This window comes from Bubalus bubalis, chromosome 17, assembly GCF_019923935.1.
Source record: "Bubalus bubalis isolate 160015118507 breed Murrah chromosome 17, NDDB_SH_1, whole genome shotgun sequence".
Lineage (NCBI taxonomy): Eukaryota > Metazoa > Chordata > Mammalia > Artiodactyla > Bovidae > Bubalus > Bubalus bubalis.
Window position 1 is genome coordinate 16,962,915 of NC_059173.1, and position 22,097 is coordinate 16,985,011.

General features: G+C 41.5%; 1 protein-coding gene across 7 annotated transcripts in view; it reads right to left on the minus strand.

Annotated features, from left to right (window-relative positions):
- Positions 1–22,097, minus strand: part of CIT (citron rho-interacting serine/threonine kinase) — a 175,653-nt gene that overhangs the window by 38,115 nt on the left and 115,441 nt on the right. For 6 of the 7 annotated variants that reach the window (XM_044930176.2, XM_044930175.2, XM_044930174.2 and 3 more), the window contains 5 exons: positions 20,931–21,047; positions 19,854–19,963; positions 18,670–18,844; positions 14,276–14,473; positions 4,761–4,814 (listed from right to left, as the gene is read on the minus strand). In XM_044930176.2, coding sequence (XP_044786111.1) covers positions 4,761–4,814; positions 14,276–14,473; positions 18,670–18,844; positions 19,854–19,963; positions 20,931–21,047 — 654 coding nt within the window. The remainder of the gene's footprint in view (positions 1–4,760; positions 4,815–14,275; positions 14,474–18,669; positions 18,845–19,853; positions 19,964–20,930; positions 21,048–22,097) is intronic. The other variant, XM_044930173.2, reaches the window with a different exon arrangement.

Here is a 22,097-nt window from a genome sequence, read left to right on the forward strand (position 1 = left end):
CAACAGGTCTCCTTCCTATACACAGTAAAGCCATTCCTTACGATGGTTTTTCTCCTAGACTCCAAATGTCTTCACTGTGCTTCCTTTTACCTCTGCCCCAGAGCGAAAACAGCAAGACTGATGAGGCAAACCCCCTAGAAGTCCCAGATAAGCCATCTTGAGCTTGGCTGTGTTGGTTTCTCCACCTATGATGCGGAGGTAAATACTATATAGACAACCTTCTCTGTTGCTCTGGTTTTAACATTTTGGATTTCTATTGTATGATATTCTCCCTTAACGTATCATGTGAAATACAAGAGACAAAAATGAGTGACCAAGGTGTTAGTGAGGCATCAATGGTGGCCCAGGGGGAGCAAATAGACTACAGAAAATCTACCCATATAAGAATACATATGCTGCCAAAATAATTTGCCATTCAAAGACATATTTAAGCCTTTAGGCACCTATTTGCTTTCTTTGACTCATTTAAAAAAAAGCCATTTATTATATGCCCATTTCTGCCACCTCTCCTCCCCAAATTAGATTATAAAGTGCTAAAGAAAAAGACACTCATAAAAAGTCAGGGAGGTCCCAAGATTATTACTCTCACTTCAAGTGAAATGGACCCACTGAGTAGGAAGGGGCCTTCTATTTCCTTGTCCTCATCACGTTTTCAAAGGGTCTCCTGTTTCTGATTTCTAGTTACAGTTTGTGATGGCTGGCTTTGTGTTTTGTCATTATCTGTACTGCCTATCTGACAAAAGGAGGATCATGTGTTTGCAGGAAGCATTCAAGAACTTGTCAGAGTGCGTTAACTGATCCAGACGTTGTATATATTCTTTCTGCCTCGGCCATAACACACTTAACTGCTGGAGTTGCCCACTTAGCTGCTGGTGGTATTAAGGGTTAGACGTACTCCCACACAGAGATATTGAGCTGATCTGAGACACAGGCAGTAAATTAATGATCTCTATGATTTGGAGAAAAAAAAAAAGGATAATAGGCAATCTGCAATTCTGAACCAGATTACATAGGCAAGAAGAATCCTTAGGTCCACATTGTGGGCATATTCTCTCTACACCAAGGGCAATTGATCTGTGCCCTGTACCAGGAGACTGTTAACCTTTCAACCCCAAGGATATAAGGCAGCAAAGAGAAACTACACAGCTGACTCCATCTCAGTGGCAAAAAAAGATGAGGGAGATAGCTCCATAATGTAGGGGCCAGCAGAGCTTTCTGATATGCTGTTTGTACAGATAAGAGATCTGGGTAAAATTCGAACAGAAAACAGGAATACAAAAAATGTATCTACTCTCAGTACCCAAAAAGAAAATGTTTTAAGGTCTCTATTTGGGGTTATCTGTTGCTTTTCAAGCAAACCTCATGGTTCTGCGATATATAGGTTACCTTTCACACCTCTGCTGGGCGAGCAGCAGAGAGAATGTCACCTGGTAAACATCCAAGAACACACCAGAGGTGAAGACGCCAGCCAGACAATGAACATCAGGCTGAAAAGACACAGGCTGACATCCTATTTTAATGCCTCATTCCTTCTTGAGGGCGGCTATTTGCATATTATTTATTTTTAATCTTATAGCTGACAGATTGATTCATAATTAAAACCATGTCATATGTTTGCCCACCAACTCCTCTCCAGAACAGACTTAGGTAGGGTTTTAGGTGCCAGATTGAATCAAATTCTTTTTTTAAATCTCTTCAAAATATAGAAATGGCCTGATCCTGAAAAATCTTACTGCTCATGAGCTTTTTAAAAGCTGCTAACTGGGAGCTCCTATCAATCGAGCTATTATAGGAGTTTCCACTGATAATGAAGATGACATTTCCCAGCAGAGACAGTCTTGGACAGCGGCGCCGAGAAAGGAGCATCTGTGTGCTCTTCTGAAGTGTCTGCAAAGCAGCCTTTGAACTTGCGGAAGGATAACTGAGACCCACTAGTGCTGCCAAGTATTGTTCTCAAGTGGTTTTCAACCTTTTTTTTTTTTAAGGAGCAGAGCTGTTTTCTAAACAAGATTCTGTTCTAAACCCAGTATGAGCAAATAATAATAGTTATCACTGATTAGCACATTCTATGGACCAGGCCCTGTACAAATGCTGATGCATCATCTAACTTTTGCAGGAACCTCCATGAGGTAGGTATTATCAAGTTTCTGATTCTGTGACTCGGTGTTTCCTAGATTTTACTGTTTCAGAAATCTGAATGTATATAGGAACTAAGCAGCTGTCTCTCTTCCCTCACCCAGTTCCCAAAGAGCAGTAGTTAAATGAACTGTATATCCTACAATCAGTACAATGCTTGTACATCCTACAAGCATTGGAATTGAGGACATATAATGTCACCCCTATTTTATGGACAAAGAAATGGAGGCTCCAGTGTATAACATCACACAGGTTACTGAGAGGCCAGTTTAGAATCTCAGCTAGTCTATCTGACTCCAGAGCACATAGTTTGGACCCCCCAAGCCACCCATCTGGCCTAGCTGAAAGGTGGGTAGAAATCACTCTCTTGGGTTCCCCCTCCTACTAGGGTAGATCCCCAAAGGCTTCAGAAAGCCAAGGGTAAGTAAACGAAGGATTAGAAGTAATTGTTCCAGGAAAAGCAAATTTGAGGGATAAAGAGAGTATAAAAGTTATGTAAGTTAAGAAAGTAACCAATTTCCTAAGTTAAGTAACCAATTTTATTCTATATATTGGCATATCCTATTAAAACTAGATTTCTGATTTTAAAAATGGGGTGGGGAAGGGTGGATAACAAAAGTGCACAGGAAACTCTTGAGAGTGATGACTACAGTTGTTATTTTGATTGTTTTGCTAGTTTTAAAGATATATACACATTTGAAATCTCATTAGGTTACTGTACTCCAATTATCCCTCAATAAAGCTGTTTTAAAGTAAATAAATAAATGATTTTTAAAAAAAAAAAGACTAAAGAAGAAGAAAACTCCAGATGAATGGAACAGATTACGGATGTACACATTTAAATGCATCCAAGATTATTTTAGGACAAAACAGTAATGCAAAAAAAAAAAAAAAAAAAGAAATCACAGTGTTAAAATCATCTATATCTTATTCAGTGATCATTTATGAGCATGTATGTATATAAGCAGATAACTCTCATGTAAAAGAAGAAACCAGGACAATTAACAAACTTTAAAAGTAAAGCAAAAGAGTACAGGAACAGAATGTATCAATTTCTCAAGGAAGGGAGGTGAGAATGGAGGAAATCAACAGATATCCCTAAGGCAGGCTCACCCCACATCTGGCCACTGGCATCAGGCAATACAGACCTAAATACCTGTCAGGCACCTACCAGAGTTAAGCTGAGGCATGTCCCATGACCTAGCTCTTCCACTCCTGGGCATATATATAAGTTCATCAGAAACAAAGATTTGTAAGCACCAAAGGACCTGTACAAGAGCGCTTCCTAATAGCTCTGTTCCTACCACAGACAACCCCAACACCCATCAACAGAACGGATAAACAAACTCCAGATCTAAACACACACTAGAAACATGACACCATAATAAAAAAGAACAAAATCGTGACAGTGCAACATGGATGAACCCTCACAGACCATTTAAGTAACAAAAAGGCTCAACCCAAAGACCATATCTTCTAATGGTCCCATTCATATGAAATTCAAGAATAGGTAAAACTAATGTGTAGTATCAAAGATCAGACTACTAGTTACCCTTTGGGCAAAGCACACTGATGGGAAGAGGACAACAGGAGCCTTCCGGGAGCTGAAACATTCTGTATCTTGGTCTTTATTGTGGTTACACAAGTTATCTATTCACATACAAATCAACTGAGCTGCACACTTAGGGTTAGTTGCACTTCGTGCACTTTACTGTGTACATTCTACAGCTAAATGAAGGGAGGCGGGGTGTAGGGGCATATACCATCAAGACTTAATGTCTCGTTTATAGTAGGGAAAGAGAAAAGAAGGAGTTTATTACCAGAAAATAAAATACGTATATAGGATGTAGAAGGGTGTTTCTGGAAATTCACAGATGCAAATAATACAAATAGAGACCAGCTCACTGAGAACTAAGGAGGGGACAAAGCAATGAAAGGACCAAAGAAAGGAGGTAGAACCATGAATAAAGGACACCATCCCTACCTTCTGAAAGGGGCCTATTTCAGTCCTTCACTCTGATCAAAAATAGACATTTTACCCTATTACATAACCTATGAATGATGCTTATCTGCTCCTGGAATTGACTTCTCTCAATATAAATAACATCTCCCAAAGAGTCCTAAATTCTGCATTTGCATGTTAGGAAGCCAGATTCTGCCTGTTAGAAAGCTAACATTTCTAGATTCTCCAGAAGAAGAACTTGTTGGTCTTCCCTCTCCGAAGACACAGCAGGCTGGAGAAGCCTGACACATCTAATTGCCCCTACCATCTCAGGCCCACCTCAGACAGAAACTTCTAGATTGGAGAAGGAGGGGGAGCTCCCTTGGGACTTTTGTTGCAGCTACTGAGACCCTATTAGTGGTTCTGCAGGGAGAATTATTTTGACCATTCCAACAAGCCTTCTCCAAACATGAACGATGGTTTAAACCTTTATAACTGGCAGGAACCCAAGAAACTAAGGTTTTCTGAGGCTTAGAAACTTCCGCATCAGTTTGACCACATCAACTGTTTCAAGCTGAAAGTTTATATCAAAAATCAGCCACCGATTTTAGAAAGAGACATTCCCCCTTTCCTTCTCAGTTTTAGTTCCATGTTATTTTCATCATCTTTGGTTAATACTCACAGTACAGCTGTTACGAAGGGCATCAAATTTGCGCTGGATTTCATCTCTATGTGCCTAAAAGGTAAGAAGTTGATTATAAATTTTTCATAGGGTGGAATACAAATTCTACATGCTATGGGTCAAATAAAGAAAATCACAAGCCAAGAACTCTATTGCAGCTGCCCCACTAACTTTTTTTCCAAAGAATTAGTCAAGTCAAGCCCAACATGAGAAGCTACAGAAATACACAATGCCTATTGATAACAATGAACTATTTAGACCACACATGGGCTTCCCTTGTGTCTCAGCTGGTAAAGACCTGGGTTCAATCCCTGGGTTGGGGAGATCTCCTGGAGAAGGGAAAGGCTACCCACTCCAGTATTCTGGCCTGGAGAATTCCATGGACTGTATAGTCCATGGGGTTACAAAGGGTCGGACACGACTGAGCGACCTTCGCTTCACTTCACTCATACCCTGTACAAATACATATAACATTCAAATTAAAACTAGGGACTAGCAGAAGAAAGGAAAAGAACATAGGAGGAAGTTTTAGTCTCCTTTATATGTCTTACTTCCCATTCTTAACCTTTCCCTCTTCCCTCCAACTGGCTGCCCCAAGCCTTCTCCCAAGAAAGAACACACATACGTAGATACAGGACAATAGCCAGGACAAAGTAGGGACTTTAAAAAAGAAATTGAATCCAAAGCTGTGGAGATTCAGAAATCCTATATAGACCTTGAAGTAAATATACAGGCTTTCACCAGGGTCGAGGTACTCTAAACCAGTAGGATTCATTCATCTGACAAGGATTTTTCGAGTACATACAATATGGCAGACACCGTAGCAAGACACAGCTCATATGGCCTAACCTTCATTCTGGCGTGGGCAGACAGAAATAAATAAGCACATGATTAAAAACAGTGGCAAGTGCTATGAAGGAAACAAAAGGGGCCTAAGGAAAAAAAAAATAAGGGTGAGGGGGGAAACTCACTTAGATGGGGTAGTCAAGGAGGGTTTCTCTGAAGAGGTGACATTTAAACTGAAATCTGCAGGATGATGAGGGGCCAGCCATGCAAAGAACATGAAAGAACAGAGGGAAGAGCATCTGCAAAAACCCTAAAACAAGAAAGGGTTGGGTGCATATGGGGAATAAAAAAGGACTGAGTGGCTACAACAGTTTTTTATACTTCAAGTTGTAACATGAGAGCAAGGATGTCAAGACGGGGTTTTTTGTTTTGTTTTATCCAACAAAATGGAATAAACAGGATAGATTAGAAAACATCAGCATGCATCTTGGACAGTAAGGGTAAGTACTATTGTTGGAAACTTGTTTTATTATTATGAACATAATTCATCAAGTATAAGTTGCTATCAATTGTAAAATTCACCACAGCTTTATGTAACATTAAGAAACAGAAGTATTGCTAATGCAACTATGACATGTTTATGTCCTTATGACTATATATATAGGCTATAAGATACATCCTCATTAGCTACCTTAAAAATTAGAAACACAGTATATATGTCCCCTTGTAGTAGACTGTAAGGTATAATGTATTCTTCTGTGGGTTGTGGCCAAATGACTTTTGAAAATCACTTGTCTAAGTCATAGCAAAAGAGGGAAAATGTGGCCCAAGTTGATGGTACAGAGGCAGGCCCAGAACCTTGAAGGCCCAGAAAAGAGTTTGGATTTCATTCAAAATGCAATTAACTAAAGGTCAACAGAGGTTTTAAGATGTGGGATGACATGGCCTATCGTTTTGTGGATGCTGTAGGAAAAACATCAAAATAGGACAAATGCAGAAGGAAGTGGAACAACCACTGAGGAGGTTATTGATGTCATTTAAGGAAGAGAGGATGGTGGTTTGGAGCAGGACAGTGGCAAAGGATGGAGAGAAATGGATGGAGGTGAGATCTTTTTTGGAAGCAGAGGTAATAAGACCTGCTGATGGACAAGGAGGCCAAGGGTACCCTAACAGACTTCTGATTTGGGAGACAAGGTAAATTATGGCACCATTTGCTTAGCTATGAAAGCCCAAAGAAGAATCCAGTTTGAGACAGAGGAAAAAGTGGTCCTCCTCTTTAAAAGAAATATTAGCCTCTATCAGAAAATCTAGGCCATCACTCAAAAGTCTACAAATAATAAGTGCTAGAGAGGATATGGAGAAAAGGGAACGCTCCTAAACTGCCAGTGGGAATGTAAACTTGTGCAGCCACTACAGAAAACAGTATGGAAGTTCCTTTAAAAATTAAAAATAGAATTACCATATGATCCAGCAACCCTATTCCTGGGCATATATCTGGAGAAAACTCTAACTCAAAAAGATACACGCATACCAATGTTCATATCAGCACTGTTTACAAAAACCAAGACATGGAAGCAACCTAAATGTCCATCAACAAAGGAACAGATAAAGAAGATGCAGTACATACATACAATGGACTATTAGTCATAAAAAAAGAATGAAATAATGCCATTTGCAGCACCATGGATGAACCTAGAGATTATCTTACTAAGTGAAGACAGAAAATGACAAATACCATATAATGTTACTTATACATGGAATCTAAAATATGGCACAAATGAACTTTACAGAATAAAAACAAACTCACAGGCATAGAAAACAAATTTATAGTTACCAAAGGGGAAGTGGGGGGAAAATTAGGAGTTTTTGATTAGAAGGTACAAACCACTATATATAAAATAAACAAGGTCCTACTGTATAGCACAGGGAACTATAATATCTTATAATAAACCATAAAAGGAAAAGAGTATGAATCACTTTGCTGTACACCAGAAATTAACACCACATTGTAAATCAACTATATTTCAATTAAAACAAAAAGGTCTATAAAGTAAGTCAAAATATTCATCACCTAATTTAGCTGTGATATACTTTATAGTATCTCTATTTTGCCATAAACTAAGATTTCCACATGCTCAGTGGTAAAGAATCAGCCTGCCAATGCAGGAGATGCAGGTTCAATCCCCAGATTGGGAAGATCCCTCAGAGAAGGAGATGGCAACTCGCTCCGGTATTCTTGTCTGGGAAATCCCATGGACAGAGAAGCCTGGTGGGTTACAGTCCATGGGGTTGCAAAACAGTCAGGTATGACTTAGCAACTAAATAACAACAAAAGACTAGATTAGATGCTGCAGAAAAAAAGATTAGTGAACTTTGTAGACAGAGCAACAGAGACTATCCAAAATTAAATACATAAAGGAAAAAAAAAAAGACTTAAAAAAATTAATACAGCATCAATGAGCTGTGAGATAACTCCAAGGAGCCTGATATACATGTACTCAGAACCCCTGAAGGAGTACAGAGGTGAGACCAAAAAAAATATCTGAAGAAATAATGGCCACAAATTTTCCAAAGTCAATGAAAAAATAAATCCACGGATGAAAAAGCCTAAATGATCCCTAAGCACAGGAAACATGAAAGGAATTAAGCTTGCATGAAATGAATAAATGAAAGGAATGGAATAAATGGAGTAAACATGAAAGGAATAAATCATATCATAATCAAACTGTTTAAAACCAGTAATAAAGAGAAAAAGCCTAAAACCAACCAGAAAAAAAGACAAGTTACTTACGAGAAACTAAGAGAACAAAGATTTTTCACATTGAGGTTGGGGAGGTTTGGCAGGAAGGAAGCTAGAAGACAGTGAGTGGAACAACATCTTTACTGAAAGGAAAACAAAAACCTGTCAACCTAGAATTCTATAGCCAGCAAAAATATCTTTCAAAAATGTCAAAAATGAAGATGAGGGTTTCCTTGGTGGTTCAGTGGTTAAGAATCTTCCTGTCAATGCAAGGGACACAAGTTTGATCTCTGGTCCTGAAGGATCCCACATGCCATGAGGCAGTTAAGCTCTTGCACCACAATTACTGAAGCCCATGCACCCCAGACCCCATGCTCCACAATAAAAGAAGCCACTGCAGTGAGAAGCCCATGCACTGCAACTAGAGAGCAGCCCTCAGCTCGCTGCAACTAGAGAAAGCCCCAGTGCAGCCAAAAATAAAATAAATAAAAACTTATTTTAAAAATGAAGGTGAAATAAAGACCTTTTCAGACATACCAAAGCTAAAGGAATTTGCCACCTGTAAACCTATACTACAAGAAATGTTAAAGGAAATTTAGGCAGAAGATGACAGAGTCTTAAATTTACATAAAATAAAAGAGGACTAGAAACATGGTAAAACAAAAACCAGCAACTGCAGACTTACACATTTTAAATCAAGAGTTATCACTTAGAATCAGCTTCTCAAACAATTTTTTTCATCAACTAATTTAAAAGATTATAACTTTTCCCCAAAACTCAGCTTTTTTCCCAGCAACGATACAAGATTTATTAACTTAAAAAGGCAAGACTACTATTTATCCAAAGTAGAAACATGGCTATTTGTACTACTTGTGAATCTCATCTGTGGGTATCCTAGAGGAAGAAATACCACCCTTAAGTTAGTAAACCCTAGGAGTTAACAGGAGTGAACAACTTTTTTTCTTTTAAGAACCAGATAGTAATTACTTTTGGTTTTGAAGGCCATTCAGTCTTTGTCACAACTATTCAACTCTGCTCTCATAGCACAAAGGTACCCACAGACGATATGTACACAAATAGGCATGATTGTGTGTTAAAAAAACTTTATTCGCAGAAAACAGGAAGCATTCTAAATTTAGCCCACTGGCTGTAGCTTACCAACTTCCACTCTAAATGACTATTTGGTGTAATATCTCTCAAAGATAGAAACAAGAAGCTAAAGAAAGGTAGAGTTAACTTCTTCAAAGCCTAAGCAGTGATCATTAAAAAAAAAAAAAAAAAGCTCTCTAGACTAGACTGAGGAACAGAAGCCCTGTTCCTGTTCCACTTTTTGACTAACTGCAAAGTTTCCAAATAACACCGCATCATTAAAAACTTGTTTAACTGCTCTACAGTAGTCTGAAATTCCAATCACTAATAATTCTATTACAATTTACCATTATGAGGCCTTTGCATCATTTTGACACATCAAAATGTGACACAGCAATCTTCCCTGAGGTTACAGTATAGGGAACTACCATCTTTATGACTTTTTATTATTAACTGAAATATAAACACAAGATGTAGAACCAACACTGTTGTGACTGCTGGAAGTACTGTAACAAACAGCGAACTGATCTGAGTTTAAAAACAGCAAGAAACATGTTTTATGTTTCTTTGAAATAAGTTGTAAAATGCATAAAAAAGCAAAAGGTCACACAATAGTATATATGAAGGTAATAAAATACGTAAGACAAGCTTTGAATTCTCTCAATAAAATATCCATGTTAATTAGATATTAGGAGTTACAGGGAATAAGGACTTATACCCTTAAAAACTACTGAGGACCCCAAAGGGCTTTTGTTTATGTAAGTTATACCTATATTTACCACATTAGAAATTAAAGCATATCTTTAGTATTTAAAATAAAAGTACTGACTTTGTACCATTGGTGCAAATGTTAACACAATGAAAAATGCCACAAGACAGCTTAGTATTATGAAAATAATCTGAACTTGAGGACCCCCATGGAGCCACAGACCCCAACTTGAGACCCACTGATCTAGGGGTTGAGTGGCAAGAGGCAGAATGGACAGACTGAAGCCTGGAAATCAGAGAGGTACTCACTTTGGGCAGGGCTTATATCTTCTTTAACTTTAAGGAAAGTTACAAGAGGAATGAAGAAAAGAGAATTATTATGCAGCCTTGAAGAGAGAAAATACCCACAGAGCTGTGAAAAAGGAAACTCATGTTTAGAGGTCTGACTGTCTTCTGGGATCCACGGTCAGGATCCTACAACACGGGTTTCACACATCCACCCCGTTCTTTGGGAAGGCAGGGACCAAGCAAGACTGTCACCTTAAGTGACCCAAGTTCACATCTTGCCTTGCCTATCATGCCCATGGCTTACTAATTCAATTCAATGATTGACAGTTATGTAAAAGAGAAAAAGAGCATGCATTGACTAATGATTTTAAGAAATCAAAGAGGATAATCCTGGGATGCCACCATCACACTGTGTTGGGAGGATCCCTTTCTTGAGTGTCTCTATTATTCAGCATAAGTCATGTAGCCAAATCAGTAAAAGAGCGTGAGGACAGACATGAAGCTTGCTCACTGGGCCATGCCAGTGGACACAGAGCCCATGCTGCTCCTCTATTCAGAGTAACATCCCCATCACATCATGTGTCTGCATGCAACGATGTGTGCACACGCTCAAATTCTCTCCCACAAAGGGATTACATGGAGTCTTACATTTCAGTTCCAGGTGGAAAAATTCTCTCTTTCCCCAATAACCAATGAAGCATCTTAAAAGCATGGCTTTTTGTATAAATTTGACTCTCCTGTTGGTCTGTACCTTGACTCAATCTTAGCTTTAAATGGCCAGTGAATTTTAATGCAAATGCAATTGACATGGTGGGGAAAAGGTGAAAGTGAAAGTTGCTCAGCTATGTCCAACTCTTTTTGACCCCAGGAACTGTAGCCTGCCAGTCTCCTCTGTCCATGGAATTCTCCAGGCAAGAATACTGGAGTGGGTTGTCATGCCCTCCTCCAGGGGATCTTCCCAACCCAGGAATCAAACGGGCGTCTTCTCCATAGCAGGAAGATTCTTTACCAGCTGAGCTACCAAGGAAGTCTAGGGAAGGTGAGTGGGAGAAAAAAATAAAATCTAGGAAGATGGCTGCCCCCCCTGCCAAACTTCATCAAGGGTGAGCTCCCATTTAACTGTGTTCCATCTAACTTGGCCCAGGGACAGAGGCCAGAGGGGGTAACTGCTCCCCTCCCAGGTGAGAAAGTGGCCAACTCTTAGAGCAGTAAGAGCCCATTTGACTATTCCCTTTTCTTGATAAAACAGCCTGCTGTCAAGCACACAAACTACCTAGAAGATCACTTTGGACGCAGCTGATTGAATTTGATTGATGCTGACAGTGGGTCTGAACTTGGGCTGGAACAATGAGACAGGGAGGGGGAGGGTGCTGCATCTGTGATCATTTTCTCTCTCAGAAAACATATACTTGAGGACAAATTCAACAAAGCCATTCAGGCGACAGCCACCTGTGGTCCATAACCAGGTTTATGGGACATAATCAAGTGGAGGGGAGAGAAAAAAACCCATAGCCTTCAGACTGAACTGAAGCAAACCGATTTGGGGTTTGGATTCCTGCATGATGCGTTTACAAATAGCCGTGGACCAAAGGCACTTTCCTGCCATCGTTGTGAACAAGCCCAATTTTCCAAGGGATCTTCATCTGTGAGAACTGTACAGCCCCAGTTTCCAGACTTAGGAAAGTTCATTTTTTTTTTTTTTTAAGAAGATGCTCTCAGGCAGTGATCTCATCTGACTAAATTAAGTCGTGACTTGCTGCTGTGCAGGCGTCCTGCAGCCATTAGACACAGTGCTTTCCAACCGGCAGCAAGGCAGGACTGAAAGACTAATCTCCCCACAAATAAACAATAGCAATGCAAACATACCCTTCTGCTTCCAAACAGGCAGGGTAAGACGCACAGCTACGAGATCCTTCCCAGTTCCAACAGAGTAGAGATAAACGTGTCCTTCTCCTCTGCTCCTGACTAATAGGATTTGAGGGACTACAGGCCAGTCCCCTGGGGAGAAAAAGCTAAAGACATAGCGCTAAGCACACAGGGCTCATCAAGTATGGATTAAATGACTAATGTCTCCTCCTTTCAGAGCTAGGGTGGTTTGTGGTTGGGGCTGGGGGTGGGGAGGGTGGCATATTAATATACAAAGCATTAAATATAATAGTGGCTGGATTTTAGGTGTCTTGTTTAGCAGCTAAGAAATGCTTTCTGGCTGTCTCTTTTTCCATTCATCCCACTCCAGAAAGCATATAAGCCTTCTTGCCATATATATTCATTTCATTCTTACCTCTTTTTTTTTCCTTCTGTGATTTCCTTTCTCTCAGACTTTTCTTATTCTATCCTGTTATACTGTTTTGTATCTTTCCAAACTGTTTCCAACCCATTTTTGAAACAAGGCAGAGTATAAATAGATACTATAACTAATTTCTTTAAACAAAATATTGGTGGCATGTGGCATCATTTAATGAGTGTTTTCATAAAGAAAACAACAGAAACTAAGGTTGCAACCAATATCTGAACTTGGCTGAAGTCCTGGAAAAGCTAGGATGCTCAAGCAACTTCTACTAAGGAGTTACTCTGCGTTCCCCAAATCCTGGAAACCCCTGTATCCTGGACCGGTCCATAAGGACCCTGGAACTCTCAGATCATGTTCCCAATTTGGTCCCCAAACCCAACAGTGGGAGATAACGTCTAAGAAGAAAATTACTTAAAAGAAAATATATATATATGTATATATATATTTTTTACACACATATACATACATTCTTTTAAACAGGGTAAATCATAAGCAACAAAAGTCCATGATCATCTGCAGAAGGTAATCCTACTCTGAAAGATGCTTTAGAGATGCTCACTGACAGAGATGGGGACAGCATCCAAAAATGAATCAGAATGAATAACATACTCACTTAGGTATTGAAAAAGGCACTGAACCCAATCAGCTGCATTGTGCCCTGCCCACAGAAGAGGGTATCCTGACCAGCAGGCATCAGTGTGACCATCCGCTTGGCAAGAACAATATGTTACCATTAGAAATGTATGCACTTGATTGATACCAGCCATTAAACTCATTCAGCTCTCTATGCCCAGATCCACCAAGCAGCCTTCCAAGAGAAAAGGGATTTATGACTAGGTTTCACTGAAGGGGAAAAGGGTGAACATTAGCCACCCAGGGTATCCTGGTCAACTAGATGGATATATTTCCCTCTGCAAAGCTTGGAAGTTGGCATTTCATATGTAAAATTCTTATCAGTCTTGTTAGCTGAGGTCAGACTCTATGAGAAAAATCAATTGTGGAAATGGCCAAACAAAGTACATTTTGAGACTTGCAGAAAGAACTAAGGTCTAGATCCAGGGACCACCCACCACCAAAGATCTATCTCCTGAGAACCCTCTTCATGTGAGCAAATCAGTCTCTCAGAAAGAGCAGAGAAGCCAAGTCCCTTTTACAGAAACAATTTCTCATTCATTAGAATCGTTTCCATCCAGAATCTATCAAATACATAATAAGATTCAAAACAGAATCTAAAGGTTGAGGGGAACAAAAAAGGAATACAAATGAGGTTAATCAAAACAAAAATAGAAATATGGTAGAAAGACTACTATAATATATAAGATTTTTTTTTTTTTAATGACTATTGAAAACTAAATAGAAGACCCAGGTAAATAGACTTTGGTTAAACAGAAATTTAAGATATAGTGATGATTTTATAAAGAAGGAAATATAAAAATACAGGTGGAACCTTTCAAGATCCTTAGGAAAGCTCAGTTGATCTAGTATACCAGTGCCAAAAAAGAAGCGGCCTACATAAGTCAACTTTCTGCCTATTAAGCATTTCTCTGGCTTGTTTTTTCCTCTCTTGGCACCGTTAAAAGTGAGCAACTATCCTCAGCTCCACACACATCCTACCGTAAGCGCCTGGATCTCTTCTTCTGCTTCTGCTGTAGTCTCTTCCAGCTCCGTCTTGGCCTGGCGGAGCTGGCTCTCCAGGGCCGCCCGTGCTGCCTGCAGGGCTGTCAGCTGGGATTCACGCTCCTGCAGGGAGAGCTGCAGCTCTGTGAGCTGGCGTTTGAGCTCCAGTTTCTGCTCTTCGTGCTCTAGACTGACCTGAGACACACACAGAGAGACTTGTTGACCTTAACAGAAGAGAAAGCCAAAACACAACCTGCATCTTAAATCTGGTCATGGAATCAAATTCTCAGCACTCAACTGAGAAGGAAAAAAAAATGGAATAAAACAGCTCTGGTTTTGATGAGTCTCAAAAATTAACGGGAGTGAGAACACGTAAGAGTATATATAACATATATACAGAGCATCCCTTCCTTTCCTTTATTACAGTGCTTGAGAAAGCTTCTAAAAAAACCACACAGCAAGAATCTCCTAAGAAAATTATTATTATCATTAGAAAAATATTTAAAAGTGAACATAAATCAACAGAACTGGTCATGGAACAATTGGTTCAAAATTGGGAAAGGAGTACAATAAGGCTATATATTGTCACCCGGCTTATTTAACTTACATGCAGAATACATTGTGAGAAATACCAGGCTGGATGATTCACAAGCTGGAATCAAGACTGCCAGGATAAATATAAACAACCTCAGATATGCAGATGATACCACTCTTAAGGCAGAAAGTGAAGAGGAACTAAAAAGCTTCTTGATGAAGGTGAAAGAGCAGAGTGAAAAAGCTGGTTTGAAACTCAACATTAGAAAATTAAGATCATGACATCTAGTCCCATCACTTCATGGCAAATAGAAGGGGAAAAAGTGGAAACAGTGACAGATATTCTTTTGGGGGCCCCCAAATCACTGTGGACGATGACTGCAGCCATGAAATTAAAAGACACTTGCTCCTTGGAAGGAAAACTATGACAAACATAGACAGCATATTAAAAAGCAAAGACATCACTTTGCTGACAAAAGTCCGTATAGTCAAAGCTATGGTTTTTCCAGTAGTCATATATGGATGTGAGAGTTGGACCATAAAGAAGGCTGAGCACTGAAAAATTAATGCCTTCAAACCGTGGTGCTGGAGAAGATTTTTGAAAGTTCCTTGGACTTCAAGGAGATCAATTCCAGTCAACCCTAAAGAAAATCAACCTGGAATATTCACTGAAAGGACTGATGTTGAAGCTGAAGCTCCAATACTTTGGCCAACTAACGAGAAGAGCCAACTCACTGAAAAAGACCCTGATGCTGGGAAAGACTGAAGGCAAAAGGAAAAGACAATGACAGAGGAAGAGATGGTTAGATAGCATCACCAATCAAATGGACATGATTTTGAGCAAACTCCAGGAGACGGTGTGGGACAGAGGAGCCTGGCGTGCTGGGGTTCCAAAGAGTCAGACACAACTTAGCGACTGAACAACAAGAAAAAACATAAATAACACCTTGACGGTAATAAGGACATCTTTACAATGGGATTACAAGTGGAACAACAGACTGCATTCTACTTATTTTAAATATTCTTGTTCTGATTTGTTCTCATCAGGTAACCTGAATTAAGGTCACACTGTGAACTAATCATTCCTCCCTCCGTCTACTCATCTATCTACTCAAACTTTCATCTATTCAAGAAATACTTACTTGGCAAATTCTATATATAAAGAAATACAGAGATGAAACAGTCTCTGCCTTCAAGTTGGGGAGAAAAACTAAAAACCAACCATCGCCATACACTGTGATCAAGTGCAATGGTCCAGACATGCAGAAATGTGGGAACACAGCAGAGAGGGAGAGAAGGTAATTGTGGATCTGTGTACTGAAGAATCCCAGGAGCCAAACAAGCAGATAAGAAGAGAAAGAAAACTCCAAGCAAAGGAAGCAAGACATCCAAGGCGTGGAGATGTGGAAGACCCTGGCACATCTGCTGACATAACCAACGTGATAAGCTGTTCTAAGGACCAGACCCTGTGCTGGACATGGGACACCAAGCAAATAAGAGATGCATGCTGCTGTTTGAGAGCTTGCTGTTTAATGAAGACAGCCAAGGGGTACACAGGGAATAAGCTAATCATGAAAGGCCATGGGGACCCAAAGGAGACATCCCATCTAGGTCCAGGGGGTTGGAGAGGGCTCCTTGGGAAAGGTAAAACCCAAGTCTAAGAGGTCATAGGCATGAAGAGGAGAAAGACAAGAGATGCAACCCAGAGAACCAATAGGATTTTGATGATACAGTCACCATAGGGAACAGTACGGCAGTTCCTTAAAAAACTAAAAGCAGAGCTACCATATGATCCCGCATCCCTCTCCTCAGCATATATCCAGAGAAAGCCGTAATTTGAAAAGATACATGCAACCCACTGCAGCACTGTTTACAATAGCCAGGACGTGGAAGCAAGCTAAACGTCCATCGACAGAGAAATGGATAAACAAGACGTGGTACATATACACATTGGAGTACTAGTCACCCATAAAAAGGAATGAAATAACACCATCTGCAGCAACATGGAGGGACTTAAGATTGTCATACTGAGTGAAGTCAGAGAAAGACAAATATCGTATGATATCACTTACATGTGGAATCTAAAAAAAAAAAGGTACAAGTGAACTTATTGACAGAACTGAAACAGACTCACAGATGTAGAAAACAAAGTTATGGTTAACAGGGGGAATGGGGGAGGGATAAAGTGTGAGATTGGGATTGACATATACCCACTACTATATGTAAAACAGGTAACTAATAAGGGCCCACTGTAAAGCACAGGGAACTCTACTCAATACTCGGTAATGATATATATGGGAAAAGAACACAAAAGAGTTGATATATGTATAACTGACTCACTCTGTTGCACAGCAGAAACTAATACAACAACACTGTAAAGCAACTATAAAAATCATCCCATAAAAATTTTAAAAATAAATCAATAAAGTTAAACTCCAGACTCCCCTAGAGTACATACAGCCCTGAACCTCTCTGGAAGTGTCCTATATTTCTCACACCACCCTTTGTGGGGCTAGCTATACAGATTCAAAAATAAAGCAACACACCCTCCCTGGGTTAGATTAACGCCCAGTGGAACAACAGCTGCAGGGCAGACACAGAAGAGAGACACTTATGAGAAGGGAAAGCGAAAGACAGTTAGCCAATGTTCCCACGCTCAGAGAAATCTGAGTTATTTACACTCACACTGCTAAGGCTGACGCTACAGGGAAGTGTGGTTAAACTTACTGAAGAGTAAAAATATAGCCTGGATAAGAAAAGTAAAACCACTGCCTAAGGCTTCTGGACAACCAAGAACAATGGTCCTCAAACTCCGGAAGCATAAGCATCACCCAGGGTGCTTGTTAAGAATGCAAATCCCTGCTCCTCATCCCCTCACTGCTCAACTCAATTCAATTAAAAAATCTGAGGGAGGAAGCTACCCAGGAATCTGCATTTCAACACAAAGGCCAGGTGGTCTTAATAGAGAGGGGTCCACACCTTGCCAACCCTGGTCCTTCAGAGAAGTGGCCTCACTTAATACTCCAGTACAAACAAAGAAGACATTCTTAAAGTTCAGAATTCCCTCATGGTTTAGTCCTTAACTAAAGATGGTCTGCTTAACAGTCTTTGCCATAACAGAGATCATACACTCTTGGAAGAATTCCATCACAAATATGAGTCCCTTGTCATCACACCCAGTTGGGATGTCCCACTTTGAACAACCTCCCTCCTGAGTTCCAGTTCTGTCTCTGCCAGTGTCTACGAAGCCAACCTGCTGGGCTGACAGCCCCACAGATCAGGGGTGGGTCTATCTTGTCACCACTGTCCATCAGGCTACTAACTGGCAAATGGCAGGCATTTAATAAATACACAGTTGGTGATGTCAAGTCATAGCTTAAATCAACCTCAAAATATTCACAACTAAATGTGTGGGATTTCCCTTCCCAAACCTGGCTATCCTTCCCAGCTACTTTATCCCTCTGAAAACAATCACTTTCCATCAAACAAACCTAAAGTTCAGATTTCTCGTTTTGTCTCCCACTGCCACGAAACCTCTGTCACTAAGCCATACTATGTGCTAAACTCCAAGCAAGGACACGGTCACATGATCCTCCATGACCAGGACAGAGGAATCTCTCTGCCCCCATTTGAAGGTGCACCAATTTACGTCATCCTTGAGTAACCTGATAAAGGAGCAGCCCTGAGGTTGTCAAACTCCTAAGAAGTGGAGGTGGAATTCTAACCCAGACCTCTGTGGTCCCGACTGCACTCTTCACCACCATCCATGATGGCTATTGATTTGAGCTTGACACCTGGCTGGCTGGGGTCTCTGGTGCTCCAACAAATACCCTTGGGAGGTCACCCTTCACTCTTACCTCCCTTAGCCTGGTCTCCAGCTCCAGCAGACGGTTCTTGTCACTGTGGTCTTGGTGGCTTATTTTTTCCAGCTGCTCCTCCAGCTTCCGGTTCTGGGCCTCCAATTTCCCAGCTTGCGTCTCCAGGTAAAACTTCTGTTGCCTAAGTTCTGAAATCATCTCTTCCTGGGCCTTCCTGGTGGGGGTGGCAGGAGGAGCCAAGCAAAATCACAGTCTCGTTAGAGGTGAGCATGTCCCCCCTTGGAAGGACAGGCAGAAACAGAGAGAGAGGTGTGTCTCAGTTACGTGGACCACACTTGTTCCCAGGTTAGTGCTGTCCAGACCTGGCCTTGTGTGCATGACTCCAGCAAGGGGACCTGGGGCCCACTCAGTCCCCACTGCTCAGAGTCCCTTCTTGATGAACTTAAGTATGGTCAAGGGATACTATCATTTCACTCTTTTGGTAGACCTTTTTATTTTTCTAGTCTGTACAGGACAGCAGGAAGGGCTTCCTGAGTACAAGAGCACCCTAATGACTCTTTGAGATGGGCCCTAGGGAAAAGGGGGTCATAAGGAGAAAGAATGATACTCCTTCCACTTCTGCTAACCACAGGCTGCTTAGAAGCTGGAATGACTCAATCATCAGACAGCGGCCTACCAAGCAGGTTTAAACTAAGATGGGATTGTTTAAGGTCTCTAAAGGGACATATCTAAGGTGGGGTGGAAATCCTGGAGATTGTAATTCTTTGGGGGAAAAGATTAAGACCAAAGTGCTTCTGGATCACAGGATGGTACCTGCTGAACCCCCTAAAACTCACACCCCAGGGCCCAGCTTCACAACAGAAACTAGATGGCCCAGTTGGGCACACTGGAGATCACCTCCAACTGATTACAGGATGCAAGTCTAGGGAACAAGGATGGCAGCTCTCCAGAAGCCAGCTATAAATAGACTCATTAGAGAGAGCAAAACACTCTGTGATGGGATGGGAATCTGAAGCATTTGAGAAAACCCAGCTCAAAAGAGAGGACAGGGTAGAGCGAGATGACTTCAGAGGGGGCAAAGCTTCCTAAGCATACAGAGGTTGGGCCCCAGAATGGGAGTCATTAAATCCACTTCGGCTCCACCACACAGAAGAGCAGAATTTGTGCCCCAGGAGGCAGGATCAGAGTGGAATCAGGCACGCAGTTAGAATCTGAATACTTACATGTTCCTCTGGGTAAAGAGACTGCTGTTGGCCGCAAGTTTATTGGCTTCCGACAATTCCACTATCCTCTGTTCCAGGGATCTGATCTTGGAATCCATAGCATTGATCATCTGAAACACAAGGGATCTTTTGGAACCTTGCACACAGATGGTGCCACTGGAGTGAGAATGACACAGGCCACGTGGGCCAGGGAGAAGGATCATCTGAAAGGCAGGACTATCAGACCAGAGACTCAACTAGCTTACACCCTGAGGGGCATAGATCTCACAACCCCAGCGATGGCACTCATTCATTTTATCAACGAAGGTTGCACATCCCCCCAGCAGCTGAGGGACCTGCAGGAAACACATGCAGGAGGACCTGTTGAGGAACCTGGCATTCCCTAAGTCAACAGGCCTCATTAAATCCCTGTGTTGTCTGCATGTGACCTGAGCCTGCAGGAGCCTCTAAACCTTGCATCTGCAAGTTCCTGTTCTTATCACCCACGGGCTTGTCGTTCTCTGAGTGATTCCTTCTCACCCAGCCCTTACTGTCCTAGATTCTCTACATCAAAGCTTCCCCAACTTAGCGAATCATAAGAATTGGCCGGGACGGGAAAGGTGGGGAGGGAAGGGGCTTGCTGGTTAAAGATATTACTTCCCAGGACCCTCCTTTAGAGATTCTGATGTGAAAAATCTCAGTAGGGTCTGAGATAATAAGTAGATTAACAAGCACAACAGAGGAATCTTTTAAGCTGCAGGTTTCTGAAAACATCTTCCTACAGGGATTAAAAAGGAAATAAGATGCCTGGTTGCGGCCAAGGGCCACCAGGGTTGTTATCGGGGGGATGTTTTAAAAGTCACGGTTCTAGTTGATGCAGGTCAGCGTGAGTTCTTAAAGAAGGGTGTGAAAGGCAAAACTGGCCACAAGCCACCACCGCCACGTTTTACCAGAGGAAGGGCTTGTAGAGAGAGCTTTCTGTTAGTGACAGACTCCACGGGATAAAACAGACCAAATGGACTCTTCTCCAGCCCATGATTTCTGGCATGGTTCACAATCCCTCCCATGAAAACCGCCTTTGCGACTCTGTCTACCTACCGCCTTCTGCTCGCTGAGAATTTTGCCTTTCTCATGGGCCTCCTCTTCGTGTCTTTGCATCAGGTTCTCCAGTGTCTCCTTGTCTGCTAGGTCTTTCTTTATCTGATTGTCCAACACCTGAGGGGAAACAAAAGGAGAAGATAGCATCCTGAGCCCAGCAGACTAACAAGAGGTACCGGAGAAAAGTAGGAAAGGAGAGGAAAAGCACCGGAGAAGCCGCGCTTCCCCAACTCCAGGGCAGAGATCTATCAGCCAGGATGAGGTTAAGAAGTCAAGCGTGATCATCAAATGGCAAGTAACTAGAGGACCTGAACTAAGAATTTATTTTAAAATTAGCGGCCAAAAAGACCAGAGAGGGATAGTCAAAGTGCAGGTGGACACCAGAATGAGGGCAGTTGGGGGGGGGGCGGCGGATCTCTCTCAAGATCTTATGATTTGCAGCTAGTCCCTAGGGGCAACATTATAGTAGTCAATGTGCCAGCAGTTTTCAGAACAATGCTTGCTCTTAATTTGTACAGAAATAATCTTGTTATCTCCAGACTGGGAGTGGAAGGATAAAAAGCTGAAGGCTGAGGAAACCTGTGTGACCACGGAAAGCTGACATTCAGAAACAACCAGGGACAAGAGGCTTCTGCCTACTGATAAAGTAGGTGGGGAGTCAATAGACTGAAGAGACGGCATGGGGGTGGGGGGACCTCTTTCCTCTGATCCAGCTGGGGGTAAAAAAAAAAAAAAAAAGTCACTGGAAAGAGAAATCTTTCCCAGGGGAAGAGAAATCATGTGTTCGCAGTGCTGAGAATGCCCCTGTAAGCACCTAGTGTTCCCAAGAGGGAAAATAAAACGGTAATAGTGTCACCACCCACCAGCTTGATCTAACGTTCTGCGAGGGACACACAGAGCGCCATGAGCTGCCAAAACCACCAGCGAAAGTGAGAGGAAGAAACGCAACATCATGACGTGCCAAGCCTTTGACCCTGTGTTTCTCATCACTGAGCTTCTCTGAATGACACCACATCTGATACTGGGAAGAAAGCCCAAAGAATTGGGGTCACAGATGGGAGCTGAAATCTGCCTTTCCCACTGTCTATTGTGAAGGGCCCTTCACAGCTCATGGGGACATCGTCCCTGAAAAGAGCCAGTGAGCAGGGAGGGGGCCTGCGTGACAAA